General features: G+C 34.6%; 1 protein-coding gene across 2 annotated transcripts in view; it reads right to left on the reverse strand.

Annotated features, from left to right (window-relative positions):
• Positions 1-494: 494 nt before the first annotated feature.
• Positions 495-20050, reverse strand: part of DARS1 (aspartyl-tRNA synthetase 1) — an 84611-nt gene continuing 65055 nt past the window's right edge. For both annotated transcript variants that reach the window (XM_019022519.4, XM_019022518.4), the window contains exons 8-16: positions 17662-17773; positions 16060-16194; positions 13714-13861; positions 9497-9643; positions 7727-7769; positions 5748-5828; positions 4644-4755; positions 4401-4472; positions 495-663 (exon numbers count right to left, since the gene is read on the reverse strand). In XM_019022519.4, coding sequence (XP_018878064.2) covers positions 572-663; positions 4401-4472; positions 4644-4755; positions 5748-5828; positions 7727-7769; positions 9497-9643; positions 13714-13861; positions 16060-16194; positions 17662-17773 — 942 coding nt within the window. In that variant the 3' untranslated portion in view covers positions 495-571. The remainder of the gene's footprint in view (positions 664-4400; positions 4473-4643; positions 4756-5747; positions 5829-7726; positions 7770-9496; positions 9644-13713; positions 13862-16059; positions 16195-17661; positions 17774-20050) is intronic.

Below are 20050 nucleotides of genomic sequence, written 5' to 3' on the forward strand. Positions count from 1 at the left end.
TACTTTCTAACCAGTAGTTTAGCTTTACATAATTTCTAGGCATAACTTTCAAGAACTGATACTTTCTGGTTAATTTTCCATGATATGCCAATTATACATTCATTAAAATTTCAGATGCTACCTGAATTATTCTTATCTCAATGACAGAATTTAAAAAAATAAGTTCAAATACTGAAAATCTAAGACATTAACACTGGGGCCCTTGTAATATAGAAAAGAAAAAAAATTGTACAATCTTAACTGTTTAAAACTCTTAACGTTTACTGTAGTAACAGAATATGAATTTGTAACATAACCATATGAATTTCTCAAGTATTTCCTACTGATGCATGTCTGAAGTTATAAAAATCTCTTTTAAACGAACCTATACTGAATTACTCCAAAAATAACAGTGATATTTTAGGGCCTTGCAAATTTATTCTAGTGCATATTTTAAGTACCTAAAGTACAGCCTGTGCACTAGCAGGTTACTGAAAAGAGTAAGTGTGGCTTGCTTTCTTTTTTTTTTTTTTTTTTTGAGGCAGGGTCTTGCTCTGTCATCCACACTGGAGTTAAGTGGCAAAGTGTGAATTTAAGGAGTGAGTCGTTTGGGATCACGAGGGAACATGGAGGTCTGACGAACATTATGCAATCCCAGAAACAGCATAGTAACTCGTTCCAATCCTGGGGAAGACAAAAATAATCATTAATTCCTTTCTGAAAATCTCTCAGGGTCTTACTTAGAACTACAAACATAAATATAATTGTTAAGCTAAATACTTTTCCTTGTTAGGAAAGAAAATGACTCTTATTATTTTGGGTTTATTTAAAACTGTTTTGAGTATTGATTCAGAAATAAAGATGCTGCTATAAATGAAAAGGACTAAGTAATATATCCTTAAGTGGTATGGAGTCTAAAATGTGAACCACAAAAATCTATACGAATGAACAAAATCTATGATGTAACAATAAGAAAAACAAAACAAAAGACTTTATAAGCTTGAACGTTTCAAATGATACCACACTCTGATTATACAGTCCAGACAATGAGGATGAGAGCCATAAACTTGCTTAAGCAATAAGAGAAGTATGAGAAAATTTACTGTTAATTTTATAGACATTTAACATGGTGGACCCTATGATAAAAAGCTCTGGAGTACATTATTATACTCAGTGTTTTGACTGTAAAGAAGAAACTGATTTTTGGAAGGTGGTTAACAAGATTATGGTCCCTCCTTTCAATTGATTCTATGTAGAGATGTAAAAAGAATGAAAAAGCTCTTCAGGTATTGATAGGAAACAAGTTACAAGATACATTAAAGTATTTCTTCTCCATCCGGACTCATATTAAAAAAATGATACATTAAGTAAAAAATGCAAAGTACTAAATGGTTTATATATAATAGTATGCTACAATTTGTGTAAAAATATTTAAAGAAATGTGTGTGTCTTTTCGTATATGAAAAGGTATCTTTGCAAAGGTTAAGCTGAAAACTAGAAACAATGCTTTCCTGTAGGGAGGCGAATACGTACTATTCTTTTTCCTCCTCCAATTTAAAAAATAGTGTTAAAATACATATAACATAAAATCTACCATCTGAACCATTTTTAAGTGTCCAGCTTAGTAGTGCCAAATACACTCACGGCATTGTGCAATCATCACTGTCATTCATCTCTATAACTCTTAAAAAAAATCATGTTTATATCCAAAGGAATGGGACTGCAGGGTCAAATGGTATTTCCGGTTCTCAATCTTTGAGGAATCGCCATACTGTCTTCCACAATGGTTGAATTAATTTAAAATTCCCACCAACAGTGTAAAAGCATTCCTATTTCTCTGCAACCCTGTCAGCATCTGTTGTTTCTCGACTTTTTCACAATTGCCATTCTGACTGGCGTGAGGTGGTATCTCATTGTGGTTTTGATTTGTATTTCTCTAATGATCAGTGATGTTGAGCTTTTCTTCATGTATTTGTTGGCTCATAAATGTCTTCTTTTGAGAAGTGTCTGTTCATGTCCTTTGCCCACTTTTTAATGGGGTTGTTTGTTTTGCTTTTTTCTTGTAAATTTGTTTAAGTTCCTTGTGGATTCTGAGTAATAAAGATACATGCACGTGTATGTTCATTGCAGCACTATTCACAATAGCAAAGACATGGGATCAACCCAAATGCCCATCAATGATAGACTGGATAAAGTAAACGTAGTACATATATACCATGGAATACTATGCAGCCATAAAAAGGAGTGAGATCATGTCCTTTGCAGGGACATGGATGAAGCTGGAAGCCATTGTCCTCAGCAAACTAACGCAGGAACAGAAAACCAAACACCACATGTTGTCACTTATAAGTGGGAGCTGAACAATGAGAACACATGGACACAGGGAGGGGAACAATACACACTGGGGCCTGTCGGGAGGGTGGGGTGGGGGACAGCATTAGGAAAAAGAGCAATGCATGCAGGGCTTCATACCTAGGTGATGGGTTGACAGATGCAGCAAGCCCCCATGGCACACGTTTACCTATGTAACAAACCTGCACATCCTGCACATGTATCCCAGAACTTAAAACAACAAAAAATAAAAAACCATATGTAATGACCTTAACTGGTGCTATTTATTTTTAAAACTTTGCCCAGCTTTATTGAGTTATAATTGACAAAAATTGTATGTATTTACAGTGTACGATGTGACACTCTGATACACTGTGAAATGATTAAATCAAGCTAATTAACATCTATCATCTTGCATACCTACCTATATTTTTTGTGGAAAGAACATTTAAAATCTACTCTTTTAGCAATTTTCAATGTGGAACAATGGATCTCCAGAACTTAATCATCCTACGTCAATCTTTATACCCTTTGACCATCTTCTCCCCATTCCAACAACCATTCTACTCTTTGTCTGTGGGTTCAACTTTTAAAAGGTACCATATATATGTGAGATCACACAGTATTTGTCTTTCTGTGCCTGATTTGCTAATTTGTTTAGCATGCTGTCCTCTATGTTCATCCACATTGCTACAAATGACAGGATTTCCTTCTTTTGTAAGGCAGAGTGCTATTTCATTGTATAGATAAAATAGGTTTGAGTATTCCTAATATGAAAATCCAAAATGCTCCAAAATCTGAGACTTTTTGAGTGCCAACATGATACTCAAAAACATAAACAAAAAAACCAAAAAATGCTCATTGGAGCATTTCAGATTTCTAGATTTGGCATGTTCAACCAGTAAGCACAATGCAAATATGATAACAAATGAAAAAAATCCAAAATCAGACACACTTCTGGTCCCAAGCATTTTGGATAAGGGATACTCAATCTATACTTTCTTTATCCATTCATCCACTGATGGACACTACGGTCATTTCTATATCTTGGCTATTGTAAATAATGCTGCATTGAACATGAGAGTGCACAAATCTCTTCAACATGCTGATTTCATTTCCCTTGGTATCTAAGACCAGAAATGGAATTCCTGAATCATATGGTAATTCTCTTTGTAATGTTTAGAAGAATCTCCATCCTGTTTTTCATAATGGCTGTACCAATTTTACATTCCCATCAACTATTTACAAACAAGGATTCCCTTTTCTCCACATCCTTACCAACAATTATCCATTATCTTTTTACTAACAGCCAGAGGTGTGAGATGGTTATCTCATTGAGGTTTTAATTTATATTTCCCTAATGTTTAGTGATGTTGGGCATTTTTTCATATACCTATTGGCCATTTATATGTAGGTTTTACATTTAGGCCTTTGATCCATTTTGAGTTAATTTTTGTATATGATGTTAGGTAAGGGTCTAATTTCAATCTTCTGCAAATGGACATTAGTTTTCTCTGTACCATCTGTTGAAAAAACTGTCCCTTGACCAATTTTAATTTGAAAATTTTGTAAGTACATTTTGTATTTTCCAAAAAACCCCCAAACAAACAACAAATAAAAACTTCAATGAAACCATACATTCAAAAAATTTTTTAAGAGTGTTTGATATGGACATCCAAAGATGAGTTAAATATTTACTCATTTTAAATTGCAGAGCAGTCCCTTACATATACTGTAGAAGTGATCGTAAAGTGAATCAAGTGCTGCATCTCAATAAAAACACTTAACAGCTCTTTGAGCTATTTTAAGGTAGAGCTTTAATTTGTGCTAATGCGAATGAACTCACAGCAGCAGAGAGAAAACAGGATACTCCACTTACAAGACATTTGGCTTCTAAATTCTTAAGAGAAAAAAATGGCTAGAACTTTATGACAGTAATATTTTATAACACACAAGTTAGCTGTTTATTTTGTTTCTTGGAAATCAAATTTTCACTTATGTCGTAATTCACTTTTAAAAATTCTTGTAATTCAAATTTGTATTATACTTAGAACTTACGAACTTATTTGTAAGCAATAACAGAATATTACCAATGCCTCCACCAGCATGAGGAGGGGCTCCAAAGCGGAAGGAATCAATGTAAGCCTTAATTTTCTCCAAATCTGCAAAAAGACACAAAACAAAATATAATTTATCATCTTATTTATCTTAAAAGGTCACAAAAGCAATTACTGTTCAATGGAGATTTTTAAAAAGACTGAGAAGTCTTTTAAATGTTTACAATGTATTATTTTCAGAATATACACTCTCCTAAATTATTTTAAGTTGTTTACCAATTCCATGATGTAAAGCTCTCTCTGTTAGCAGTTGAGGATCATGTATTCTTTGAGCTCCTGACAATATTTCTTCTCCTCTCATGAACATATCATAAGAGTTGGACTGTTTCTGCAAGAGAAAAAACACCAGTCCTCAAGTGACTACCATCCTATTTCTATTACATATATACGGAAAAAAATCTCTGCTGCATGAAGAGCAAGTTCATTTTTTCCTACAATTAACAATGCAATCTTGTTCTCTAAAGCAGAATTAAACTACTGAGGGCTGAATAACTTTTTCTTTGTTTATATCAGATTTTGTGCTCTCCTCCCACACCCCCCAATAACAAATCAGAGCATCACATCTAATTTTTAAGAAGCAGTGCTGATCCTTATTTCACTTTATCATCTGAGATGTTTTTAAGAATGATATTATTTTGGGGTGACTTTTGGAACTCCAAGTTATTAACAGGTGTGAGTCTTTAAATTATTATTATTTTTACTTTAATCCCCTGTCTTTCAATAAACCAGTGATTCCCAAAGTGTGATTCCTGGACCAGTAGCTTCAGTATTACCAGAAATTTTTTAGTTGGTCTGGAGTGGGGCCTGCAAATTATCAGGCTCCCATTCCACAGCAACTAATGAGAAATTCTGCCTCAGCAATTGGCGTTTTAAAAAGCCCTCCAGGTGATTCTGATGCATGGTAAAGTTTAGAAACCACTGCAATGGAAAAACGGTAAAAGACCATAAGACATTATTTAGATTATTAACTCCCAGGATACAATGTGAATTCCCAGTTTAAGGTCAATAACAGGATGATTTACTAAAGTATGCAAATCTAGTAGTACTATTTACAATTTACATAGTCTTTCTCTCTCATAAATCTTCAGAAAAATGACCAAGTAAAATTATTTTAACACAGGTTTTTAAAACTAATTTTCTAGAATATTCAAATTTTACAATATCATTTTGACCAGCAGTGACAGACATCAGTGGTAATACGTATGTCTATCAAAACTGCAAATTATTAATGAAAACCATTATTCCTATTATACAATCTGACAGTGACAATAAAATTTCCCTTCTGCCCCAAAATGGGTTACTTAAAACCAAATTACTTACAGGATTTCTTGGGTCAGGCATGGTATAGAAAGGTCTTACAGCCAATGGATATTTATCAAGAATATAAAAATCTGTATCATACTATAAAAAGAATAAATGCAATTAAAATACATTTTTAAAAAGTAAAATGGCTAACATTTTGGTAATTAACTTTTTTATACAAAAATTTTGGTTCTTCGTACTCTATATCTTATATACAATGAATATCTTGCTTTTTTTCAGTAACACTTTTATCCTATAGCATTTTGCCATGGTGTCATAAATTCTTGCAATACCTAATTTTTAGGCATTACTTATTATCCATAGTTTTTAAATTTTTTTTTTTAAGAGATGGGGTCTTGCTCTGTTGCTTAGGCTCGAGTGCATGATGAGATCATAGCTTAAGCAGGAGCCTGGCTAATTTTTAAAATTTTTTGTAGAGATGGAATCTTGCTATGTTTGCCCAGGCTGGTCTTGAACTCCTGGCCTCAAATGATCCTCCTACCTTGGCCTCCCAAAGTGCCAGAATTACAGGCATGAGCCACAGTGCCAGGCCTACGGTTTAAATATTCATTTTTTTCCTTTTTTTTTTTTTTTGAACATGTAAGCCCTTTCTAATTTCTCCCCCATTCTAAATTACACTTTGATAAACATCTTTGATTTTTACTTTTTTCTTTGTTATTCTAGTTCATCTAGTCATTCTGATGCATTTTATAATGAAAAAAGTTATCTCAAATCCTTTTGATTGTTATAGAAACTATATTAAGTCCATGAATTATTTTGGGAAATTTGATGTATTTTACAATATCCATCATTGAAAAACACGGATTATCTTCCCAAGAATTTAAATTTTTATCTAGATATATACATGAGATTTTGGTAGTTTTCTTCAAATGAATGCTACAACTGAAAGAAATAAATGACATTAACTTGAAATTATGACTTTTCTTAGAGAATGCTTACTATGTGACCTAGATTTAATTAAAAAGAAATAAATTACATTTGAGGGCCCGGCGCGGTGGGTCATGCCTGTAATCCCAGCACTTTGGGAGGCCAAGGTAGGTGAATCACCTGAGGTCAGGAGTTCGAGACCAGCCTGGCCAACATGGTGAAACCCTATCTCTACTAAAAACACAAAAAATTAGTTGGGTGTGGTGGTGGGCGCCTGTAATCCCAGCTACTCGGGAGGCTGAGGCAGGAGAATTGCTTGAACCCAGGGAGTGGAGGTTGTAGTCAGCCAAGATAGTGCCATTGCACTCCAGCCTGGGCAACAAGAGTGAAACTCCATCTCAAAAAAAAAAATTACATTTCAACAGTTTTTGACTTTCAACATTTTTGATAAAACTTGAGATGAGGATGTTAATAGCTGACAAACTGAAATTGGCTCTGCTGAAACAGCATTTTAAAGGTATAAACTGAATATTGTATGACTTCAGAAATATCAGTTCTCTAGTCTAACAGTTTCAACTGCCACCAGTAGGAGGAGCTCAAGGACTAATTTTCCTTTTCATTATATCATTATCTTAAAATTTTTAAAAAGATCATACTAAGTTTAGCTTTTATCCTCTTTGGAGTCTTGGTTTTAGAAAATGAGATTGGAAAGTAGCTATTACATAAGAGGCAGAGAGGAAGCTCATTCATCTTGAAGTCTCATGAGACAGCAGGGGTACACAGGGAAGACTATTTCTAAATAATTTTCAAATAATTTGGAGGTCATTTCCAACTAATCCGACATAGGTTATCACTTTAAGAGACACCTCAGAACAACTTCGTAGAAATATTAAGTACTGAGTTAATCAGATCATCTGGGAGAAAGGCAGGCTGTCTGAATATTTCTCAATTTTCTAAGAAAAAAATTTTTTTAATGTTGTCCTTCTTCAGTTTTTATTTATTCCAGAATCATACCATTCTAGGAAGCTCAGACCCCTCTGCAATTGTTTTTAGTCCCAAGAGACATTTCAGAATTAGAAAAAGAAATCCACCATATATAAGAGTCCTACCTTTTCCTTTACCAAATGACCCAACAGCTTTTCATTTGGTGTGCTGAAAAAGAAACATGAAATCAGTGTTTGAATATCAAATGGCAACTCAAAAACATTAATAAGGAACTTCTTCTATTTGAATTTCTCAAGGGATTACAAAATTTGGCCAAAACACGCAGTTGTCTATTCTGCTCTTTTCTTAAAAGGCAAGTACTATTGAAAATCACTTATGAGTATACCTTGGTACAGTGACTCAGTGCTTAGTAGATGCTGCTCAAATATTTAATTAAAGCAATAAACAAATATAGCAATTCATTGATTCAGAAATATCATGGATGAAGTAATTTCCTACAATTACACATAATAAAAGTTCGCTATACTAATATGGGCTAGTCTTGTCATGAAATAATCTTCCCTTTTTGGTACTCTTTATCAATGGTTTATGAAATAAAAATTAGTATTATCCAAGGTTTTAAAAGTGTTTATATAAACACGTTACATTTCTATCCAAGAGGTAGCTACTTCAGCTTCTATCTTATGTAAAAACAATTTCTAAAATACTTTAAAAAATACTACCTAAGCTTATAGGATTTTCATTTTGCCTTAAAATGTCATCTAGCAATGTAGGCAATATTTAAAGCCATATATATATATTTCTTTTTGTTAAACAAAAATAAAGGGTTTTGGGTGAATTGTTTTTTGAGAAACCCTAAAAAGTGACAATAATCATTTCCTCTCCCTCCTAAATACATATGTATTGTGATGGTTTAAAGGAATCATTCAAGGAAGTCTTGAATAAAATATAAGTAGATAGAAATTTTCAACCTTTACATGTTTTGTTTATTTATTTTTTACAGACAGGCTTTCACTCTGTCACCCATGCTGGAGTACAGTGGCATGATCATGGGTTACTACAGCCTTGATACTCCTGGGCACAAGTGATCCAATTGCCTCAGCCTCTGGAGTAGTTGGGACTACAGGTGTGTGCCACCACGTTCAGCTAAATTTTAAATTTTTTTGTAGAGACAGCATCTCTCTGTGTTGTCCAGGCTGGTCCCGAAATCCTGGCTCATATGATCCTCCTACCTTGGCTTCTCAAAGTACTGGGATTACAGGCATGAGCCACCATGCCCAGCCTCTATCTTTATTAAACTACATAATTTGTTTCAAAATTATAAGTCGTATGATCTAAATTTAGATAATACTATACCAAATACTATATATAATATAGTATGTACGATACTATATAAACAATATTGACTTTTATAACTTTTGGATGTTAACAGTTTATACCCCGATCCTGTGTGGGGATGGATTTAGACTGCTATCTACCTTCTCTAATACCACTAATCTGGAAAGAGAAGTAACATATTAGAAGATAAAATCACAGGCAAAACTCTCTATACTCTTGAAAGAGTTACAAACATGAGGGGAAAATAATGGAAAATGGTGTTTATAAACAAAATTATGAAAACTTAGGCAAACTATAGTAAACATTTTTATTTCAGATCACACATTATATAAAGAGCATCATACTGTATACCAAAGTTAATAAAATGTAAGTGTATCAGGTGAAAAAAATCATTTATTAATATTTTAATTTTCTCTTATCTTAAACCAAATGACTAAGGTTTTAAAAATCACAAAGACAACTTGGAGGACGGGTCAATAGGTGCAGCAAACCACCATGGCACATGTATACCTATGTAACAAACCTGCACGTTCTGCACATGGATCCTGGAACTTAAAGTAAAAAAAAAAAAAAAAAAAAAAGCCACAAAGACAAACCTCAGATCGTCTTCATCTCCCATTTCGACTCCAGCTTCCCTAAGCATAGCCAATGCTTCACAATATTCTAGTCTTAGAGTTGGCTCCAAAAATTTGAATGGCTCACATGGGAACTGTTTATTCACTGTTTGAATTTCAGTCTGAAACCTATTTGCAGAATGATTTAGTTAATAAAATGTATGAGATAAATGTTTCCCCCACAAGAGGTCACTGTGGCAATATACAAAAATCAATCTTTGAATCAGTATATACAGAAAAGCATTATCAAATTATTAAAGAATGAACTTTAAATACTTAAAATATTTAACACCATTTTTCAATCTCGTTTTTGTAACCACAGTAACATCAAAGGATTAAAAATTTTCTTTATAATTCATATCAGTTAATATGGTTAGAAATATAAAATGCCCATTTTATGAAGCATTACAAAAATCCGACTTTTTAATCCTTTAACAATTCTTGTTATCACTGAGGAAGACCAAATTAATGAGTATTTGTCTTATCTTCCCCCATCAGTATTACACTGTATGTTCAGGGGAGTGCCAGTTTCTTTCCCATTTTGATAATCTCTATAGTACAATGCCTACCCTATATATACAGAAGGTACAGGATAATGTTTACTGCACTGAGCTGAATTTCTGCTATGGAAGATGATATTTTATTGAGATTTAAAAGGTCTATTTTTGGCCGGGCGCAGTGGCTCACACCTGTAATCCCAGCACTTTGGGAGGCGGATCACTTGAGGTCGGGAGTTCAAGACCAGTCTGGCCAACATGGTGAAACCCCATCTCTACTAAAACTACAAAAATTATTTGGGTGTGGTCGGGAGGCTGAGGCAGGAGAACTGTTTGGGCCTGAGAGGTGAAGGCTGCAGCGAGCCAAGATCGGCCATTGCCCTCCAGCCTGGGCGACAGAGCAAGACTTGTCTCAAAAAAAAAAAAGAAAAAGAAAAAAAAGGTCTATTTTTGCTGGAGTATTTATGTGTTAAATGATGGCTGGGATTTGCTTCAAAATAATAGTGAATGAGGGAAATGGGTAAACACAATTGGCCACAGGTTGACAAGGACTGAAACTGGTTGATGAGTTCATGGGGGCTCATTAGACTATTGCACATCCTTTTGTACGTGTTTGAAATTTTTCCATAACAGACTTGAAAAAAGTATGTTTATATTCTATATACAGAAAAAAGTACGTTTGTATTTTATATATAGAATTCTTTACCCAGAATCTACATTCTATTTTTATTTTTTTTTTATTTCTGAGACAGGGTCCCACTCTTGCTCAGGCTGGAGCGCAGTGGTGCAATCTTGGCTCACCACAACCTTGGCCTTCTGGGCTTAATCAATCCTCCCACCTCAAGCCTCCGGAGTAGCTGGGACTACAGGTATGTGCCACTATGACCGGCTAATTTTTTGTTACTTTTTGCAGAGATGGGGTTTCACCATGTTGCCCAGGCTGGTCTTGAACTCCTAGGCTCAAGCAATCTGCCCGTCTCGGCCTCCCAAAGTGTTAGGATTACAGATGTGCACCATGCCTGGCCTAGAATTTATATTCTCGAAATTAAAACACTATCATTTCTTGATTGGTCTTACAGGCTTTCTTGGGAATAATAAAGCTTAGCCATTGATTTATTAAAATCCTGATGTAAGAAGGGTTAAAAAGACCCCATAATTGATTTTTTTAAATTTATTTTTTATTTTTTTAGACGGAGTCTTGCTCTGTTGCCCAGGCTGGAGTGCAGTGGAGCTGTCTCAGCTCTCTGCAACCTCTGCCTGCCGGGTTCAAGCAATTCTCCTGCCTCAGCCTCCCAAGTAGCTGGGACTACAAGCGTGTGCCACCACGACTGGCTAATTTTTTGTACTTTTAGTAGGGATGGGGTTTCACCATGCTGGCCAGCCTGGTCTCAAACTCCTGATCTCCTGATCTGCCCACCTCGGCCTCCCAAAGTGCTGGGATTACAGGCATGAGCCACTGAGCCCAGCCCCCAAATGATTTTTAAATAGCTTTTCTTTGCTTTATATATCAACTCCCATTCATCATGTCTATCAATGGTAGTACAAAAATATGACTATCAATACTTTAAAATACATTTATATATGTATTTTATACACATATACATATTTGGATATATATACAATACAGATACAACAGAATACAAATACATTTGTATATGTATTTTTCTATGAAGGGTAAATACTAATGATAAACACGAGAGGAACATGACACAGGTCAGATAACCCAATAAACAAGTGACACCAAAACTAAAATTCCTAAATGACTTGAAGAACATACAAAGAAGGTTTTTATTTTCAAATTGCCACCTTAACTCTACTGAAAAAGTTCAGCAGTAATGGCGTTTGAGTCTAATTTGTAAGTAGAGATTTGATCAATCCCAAGGACTCAAATTCATGCTTGGTCTGTTGTTATAAAAATCAAAGTGGAAATGCCAAACTCTATTATTTAATAGAGAAGCTATCAGTATTTTTAAAAAATGAGTTTCTGAAACTTTCTTGGATTATAAATGCGAACAGAAAATGAGAAAAGCTGTGTGTGTTCCTTCATTGTAGTTCTAAAGTATATTTTGTCTTATAAGGAAAATGTTATCAGTTGTTCCATGAACCATTGAAAACTGATTAAAATAAACTGCATCAAAATGTTTTAGAGAACAAAGATATAAAAAGAAAAAGGCTGTCTGCAATTAACTAGCTATCAAAGGTACAAAGCTGCAGAGAATGCCTGGAAATATTGGCACTTATGCTACAGTATTCTTAAGATCAGTGATTGATTTCTACATTCTATTTTTTCTTTGAGACAGAGTCTTGCTCTGTTGCCCAGGCTGGAGTGCAGTGGCGTGATCCAGCTCACTGCAACCTCTGCCTCCTGGGTTCAAGTGATTCCCCTGCCTCAGCCTCCCAAGTAGCTGGGATTACAGGCGCGTGCCACCATGCCCAGCTAATTTTTGTATTTTTAGTAGAGATGGGGTTTCGCTAAGTTGGCCGGGTCAGTCTTGAACTTCTGACCTCAAGTGATCCGCCCGCCTCAGCCTCCCAAAGTGCTGGGATTACAGGCGTGAGCCACCTTGCCAGGCCAATTTCTACATTCTTAAACATACTCATTAGCCCTGAAATGCAGTAAATAAAATTCGTATTTTTGAACTCTTTTAAAATACCAATGAAACATATCAAATACATCAACAAGGAATAGTTGAAATGCTGGTCTTCAAATAAAATTTTAAATATGATCTTCTGTCACTTATTAAAATGCTAGCTTAGACTATTATAGCTTAACTAATACTTGAAATATAGTCACAAATACAGAAAGAGGGAAAAATAGAGATTTTCTTAATCAACTTGGCTCGCTTCTATTTTCTTTTCCTATTTTCTCTATGTTAAACATCATCATAAATAAACAACTTTCAATGACCTTTAAAGGGAAGAGCTCTTTGCCAGTTTAGAGGGTGTAGGTGAAGTGGACGTTCTACATAATTCAGTTTTCTGAACATCTGGAACACATCTAATATTTCTGTAAATGTTAATTCATCAGATCCAAATAGATTTAAATATCCGTTCAGTCTACTAGTTTCTAATCTTTACTGAGCACTTAATGTAAATATAAATTGATTTAAGAATTAATTAACCATATTTGACCAGGCTTAATTTACATGTCGACAGATTCAGTTGACTGAAGGAACTTTTTGCCTCTGAGGTGGGTAATAATGCTATTTCCACTTAATGGCTGAGGAAACTGAGGCACAGAATTAAATAACCTGCACAAGGCACACATAGAGAAGGAGCAGAGCTGGGATTTGAACTCAGGCTATCTGGATGTTGCTGAATCCAACCTCTTACACACTACCCTCATACTATTTCCCAAATAAACTGTTAAAAGAAACACATGCTGTATTTCTTGAGACATTCGGGATGTCAGTATAAAGGAAACAAAAACAACAACAACAAAATACAGTTGGACTGTTCACAATGTGGTAAATTTACTAGCACAATAGAGGTTAATTAGTTGAGCCCCCAAATGATTTGGATCCAGAAGCAGTATTCTGAGTGTAGATTTTTCCAACCAATTAAATGGATCATCTAACTGGTAAATCTTTATATATATGTTCATAGAAACTTAAGTTTGTATGTTTAAATTGAAGAATTTTTTTTTTAAAGGGCCCAAACATTTGAAATTAAGTCCATCTAGGTGCATAAAATACTTTTTACCTTTCTTGAAGTCCTTTGAATATTTGTACCATGGTGTCAGCAATTTCTTCCATAACTTCGTGGTAATGGTAATTAAAAGCCATTTCAATGTCCAAACCAACAAACTCAGTTAGATGTCTATGGGTATTAGAGTCTTCCGCTCTGAATACTGTGAAGTTAATAAAAGAAACAGAGAGCAAACACTGATTTCAATTTTGGATAAATTGGGATTTAAATACAAACTTTTATTTAGTTGGATTCCAGTGGTATTATTTTCATATTACAGGGCTGGAAGGACCTCTGATGAACCATCTGTTTGAGCATTCTCTTGGACAGCAAGTTCATTATAAACTCCTACGGTCGTGCAATAAAAGCCGTACCAAATGTAAATTAATAAGAGAGGTTCATGAGAACCCTGGGGGAATGCAAGATCCTGAGGTGTCTTCTCAATATTTAAAAATATATTCAATTATGACCAAGATAGTGAGTTCTTCTCAATTTTATTAAAACCTGACTCAAACTAAGTGAAACTCTACCAATAAAGTAACATACATATTCCATTTGACTACAGTAGTCATTTATAGGAATATTTGTGATGTGAAAGATGAGTCGAGCTAGAGTCAGGAAGACTGGACAGGAGGAAAAGGCACTGAGGATATTAAGAGCCGTTAGCTCAGTCCAGCTAATATCCAGTCCAGCCTTAATATCCTCAGTGCCTTTTCCTCCTGTCCAGTCTTTTTGACTCTAGCTCGACTCATCTTTCACATCACTAATATTCCTATAATACATTCTTGCTCAGAAACTTACCATTGTAAGTTACCACGGTTCCCAAATGACTACTGTAGTAAGACATAAAATGACCAAAAAAACCCTAAAACCTTTATGCTTTCATAAGTTAATCCTAACCTATATTTCTCACTTCTTAATACTAACTTGTCTTATTTTTGTTTTCTTGTGTAGTTCTTGCTCTTTACTTACTCTGCTTCCTGTCTAGAACGCCATCTCTGTTGTCTATATATCCTACTTTGTCCTTAAAGTACATCTCAGTTTGAATTTTCTTTTATGGTGACTCTAGCAAACTCCATTTTCTCTCTTTTTACACTTACTATTTATACTACATAATTAACACCCATTTGCTGATTGTATAGGACAATCTGATTATTCGTTGTGAAAATTATTTGATTATTCCCTATGACTGTGATATGTATGTATGTCTTAGTCTTGGGAGCAGGCACAATATTGATTCCCTTATCACTCAAAGCATGATCTGGAAATGAGCAGCATCAACAATACCCAGGACTTGTGAGAAATGCAGAATCTCAGACCTCTCCCCAGATTTACTGATCAGAATCTGTATTTTAACAAGATCTCCAGGTAATCTGTGTGCATATTAACATTTGAGAAGTGCTGGCTGGTTCTTCTTTTATGTACATGGTACCTAGCACAAGGTTATATAAACAGCAGGTGTTCAACAAATAACTAGTTAATAAATTCAGAAAATTAAGACCCTTAATGATCTTGCCAGTTTCTCTATTAGCAAGTATTTAATTTTTATTAAGTTATCAAAAAACATATATAAAATAACTTGGTAAGTGTTAAATAAAGTAACGCTGGCTTTTCACTTACAATTAGCTTCAAAAAAGAATCTGCCACATGATTATGTGCCTGTGCTTGACTTTTAGCAAACATTTCTTAAAAACCATATTAATATAATTTATTAAATATAACATATTTGTTAGTAGTTTCTAATGGACATCAGCACATTACCAATAGTAAGGACAATACAAACAAAATAGTGAAACAGAACAGTTCTGGAATAAAATTGATAGCAAATTAGACAGAGGTACACTGTAAACTTACAGGAGTAAGAAATTATAAAGGACAAAAACATATATTTCTTTGACTACTGCAACTACCTGCTCTTTAGTACTGATAGGGAGCTGAAAAGAGTCCAAATGGCAGCTAATTCTGTTCTAACTGCACTGAAGTATATTAAAATATATACTTAGGTATATTTCAGATGGTGTATATTTTCAAAAAAGGCATTTTTAAAATGACATATTCTCAAGATAAAAATTTTCTTCAGCATTCGTCTGTTAAGAATACATATGTTTATAATTGTATTCACATGGAATGATGCTCAACTGTTTAAAGTACTATTGACCATATTATTATTATTATTACTTTTAAGAAAATGTCTACCCAAATATATTATCTCTAACTTAAAGTCTAGCATTTGTGTAGTCAGCAGATAAAATAATTTAAGCTTTCAAAGTGTCTGTACATTATATAAATAAAATGTTTCTAAAATTGTTAACTACTGTATAATTAATTAACTTGAACAAAACATAACTGCCAAAATCTTACCTGGTCCAACAGAGAAAACCTTCTCAAAATCAGCACAAATGCACATTTGCTTATATAGCTGTGGGGACTGAGCCAGGTATGCATTATTTTTAAAATATGACACAGTAAAAACATTGGCTCCTCCTTCACTGGCAGCTGAAAGGTAAACATTTATATTTATATTATTATAATCAATTGTAAGCTTATCAATGCAAACTTCTAGTTAAAAAGTTTATACTCAGGTAACTCACTTTAACAAAAACTGGAAAATGAAGAATTGTGGCTAAATCATAGTCTATATACATCGTCTTCTATGTGATTCTAAATAGTTTATATTTAAACCAGATTTACTTCTTTGGCTATGCTTTTATTTCACTTCTGTGGATATATATGCTCCCTTTCTGCATCAATTTCAAAACTATTAAAGCCCCTTTGGAGTTGTTAAAAATTTTTTTTTTTTAAATGAAAAAAGATTCTTCATCATTTTTCCTCTTTTAAAAAAATTTCCCCAAGAGCTGGAATAATCATTTTTCTTTTCTTTTTTTGAGATGGAGTCTTGCTCTGTCACCCAGGCTAGAATGCCATGGCACGATCTCGGCTCACTGCAACCTCCGCCTCCCAGGTTCAAGCAATTCTCCTGCCTCAGCCTCCCAAGTAGCTGGGACTACAGGTGTCTACCACCGCGCCCAGCTAGTTTTTGTATTTTTAGTACAGACGGGGGTTTCATCATCTTGGCCAGGCTGGTCTCGAACTCCTGACCTCGTGATCCACCCGCCTCAGCTTCCCAAACTCCTGGGATTACAGGCATGAGCCACTGCGCCCAGCCTAGAATAATCATTTTTCTAATTATTAAGAATGCAATGTTCAATTGTGAATTTGTAACAAAATGCCATTTGTAACACACTTTCTAGTGTTAAACAAATCTAAAAAGGGTAAAATGATTACGACAAGATTCTCATACAAGAATAAGAATTAGCCAGGCGTTGGCTCACATCTGTAATCCCAGCACTCTGGCAGGCCGAGGCAGATGGATCACCTCAGGTTGGGAGTTCGGGACCAGCCTGACCAACATGGAGAAACCCTGTATCTACTAAACATACAAAATTGGCTTGGCGTGGTGGTGCATGCTTGTAATCCCAGCTACTCGGGAGGCTGAGGCAGGAGAATCGCTTGAACCTGGGAGGTGGAGGTTCGGTGAGCCGAATTCACAACACTGCACTCCAGCCTGGGCAACAAGAATTAAGGAAATTTTCCCATCATTAGTATTTACTGATTTTACAATGCAGTTTATACAAAACAAAACTGCAATACTAATTTCAAAAGAAATCTATATAATGAAAGTAGTTCCTGGTGTAAGTTCTGTAACAAGAATCTTGCTTTGTGTGTTACTGCCTCACATTACAATCATTATCACAAAAGGACTCCTGGAATAAGAGAATGTACTTATTAAGGTTGGTGATATATGATTGTTGCTATATAAGATGGTCTTCAAAATAGCAGTCTCATGGCAATAAACCTTAATGGACACTTAGGATTCTCAAGTTAAAAATTTTATTAATATAAAGCAACTCTGGGGAGAGCAAATTTATTTTTAAAAATTAAGAGAAATATTTTGAAGCATACCTGAAATAATTTTAGGAGTTTGGATTTCCACAAAACCTTTGTTAATTAAAGTTTCTCGGAAGAGATGGCAGATGCCAGACTGGAGACGGAAGACTGCCTGACTAGTTGATGTCTAGAAGACAGTAATAAAATCTAATTAAATCAATGTACTTAATTACTAAGCACTAACTCTGTGGGCTAGGCACTGTGGAAACCTAACAATTCTTGCTTTCAACATTTTTAAATTCTAATAATTGGAGAGAAGACAAAAGGACACGAATAAATACAAGGCAAAAAGGCATGCTGGAATATAATGACTATATATGATCATATAAAGGTATTTCACCGGAAATGTTTAGTGAGCAGATGTTTTAATTTGTAGGAATTCCATAAAAGAAAAATGTTTCTTAACAATTAGTGAAACAACTTACTTGTGAATGGTCTGTTTTTTTTAAAGGCAACCAACCCATAAAGTGAGACATAGTAATGTTTGTGCAGCATACTAATGTTCTAAGTAAGATTTTGGTATTTGACAATAAATGAATAAAAACCATGTATTTTTATTTTAACCATTACAACAATACAATTGCAGATACTTGTGTATTTGTTCAATTAGATTAAGAAATTAAAAAGAAAAAATACAATAAAAGGGGTAGGCATCCCATGACACTGATTTCCAATGTGGTACATAAAACAACAGTAGCGCTCCAACTGTGCAGCACAGTTGCCTGTTCTTTCTATTCTCTGTCTTTCCCTCCTTTCTTTCTCAGTTTCTCTGGTCCTCCTATTTACTTTTAGCCTCAATCAGTTGTGATGGTGACCAGAAAGCTCTAGAGGTAATTATCTCTACTTTAGACTAACTTTTGTCCACTTCTCTGGTCAAAAGAAGTGACTTCTTATCTTTAGGTCCTGGCTTATTATATTTTTAAAAAATAGCTATCCTATGGCTAGGTAGGTGTTTAGTAAAACATGTGACCTCAAACCACTAAGTTAGCTGTGAATAACTGAGTTAGGTGAAGAAGGTGTCTTCTTAGTCTCATTACGAGAATTTCAATTACTTCTCCCATATCAAAGGGCTCACCCCTTCTGCATTTACACAGTAGTACCCTGTGAAAACACTGTTAATGGAATGATTACATTTCTTTCACTCTAAAGAATGATATTTAAATAATCTTGAATTTCTGCAGATCAGATAAAAACATTCATGTAAACTGGTCATATTTAAGTAACATTATTTTATAACTTACATTCAAAGTTACAAATCAATAGTTTCTCATAAAACAATGAAAACCATTTCAAAGGTCTTTATAATTTATTAGATTACTTACTCATTTTCAAGATGTCTACATTTAAACTACAGAAAAAGACTTGCATTTTTTTCACATTATGTGGTTTAGTGAAACGTCTGGTTCATCCAATCAAAACAAATGGCATAATCTTCTGCTTTCAAAAACCTAGTGACCTATTTAGCAAAAAGCTGTTTCACTGTTACTGACAAATGTACAGAGATGTATTTCACTTAGAATATATTCTATAAGAGGGTCACTGAATACATTTTATTGCCGCTTGCCTCTTAGCTAGTTCAGCTAAACCTGGCTCACTGCAACCTCCACCTCCTGGGTTCAAGTGATTCTCCTGCCTCAGCCTCCTGAGTAGCTAGGATTATAGGTGCCCGTTACCACGCCCAGCTAATTTTTGTATTTTTAGTAGAGACCGGGTTTCACCATGTTGGCCAGGCTGGTCTTGAACCCCTGACCTCAGGCGATCTGCTCATCACGGCCTCCCAAAGTGCTGGGATTACAGGTGTGAGCCACAACGCCTGGCCTAAACTCACTTCAACATCTTGCTAAATGGAAATTAAACTTACGAACTGCTTGTCATAGATTATTTAATATGAATAGAAATTTCACCAATTATGTTTTTAAAAAACCGTACTTCTTCACTTCCTGATTGTACAAACAACTATGTTAATGTGTAACATTTATGGGGAAAACGGATCTGTCATATATAAGAAAAATGATTTTTTTCTCATTAGTTTCTTCAAGGCACTTGCTAATAGGAAGACGGCACCTACTTGATTAGACAGTGAACAGTTATTCACATGACAATTCTAATACATCCTAATTTCCACCTAGGATTTACATACTGGAGAATATTTTCTAGAAGATTCTAGCTTTTAAATGGTTTAATTTGAAAACCACCAATCACAGGGGTAGATGGGAAAAGAATTAAACAAAAAGGAATTACTAAATATAAGATGTTCTTTAAATAACAAGGAAGAAAAATATTTCAAAATAAATCTTCAACTATTTTGATTATGTATCTTACTAGCAAGAATACCCATTACTGCAAAGAGAATCACATTGTGCGAGCGAATTCAGACTAGCTATCTCTGCTGGTTGGAACAAGA

Source organism: Gorilla gorilla, chromosome 11 (assembly GCF_029281585.2).
Source record: "Gorilla gorilla gorilla isolate KB3781 chromosome 11, NHGRI_mGorGor1-v2.1_pri, whole genome shotgun sequence".
Lineage (NCBI taxonomy): Eukaryota > Metazoa > Chordata > Mammalia > Primates > Hominidae > Gorilla > Gorilla gorilla.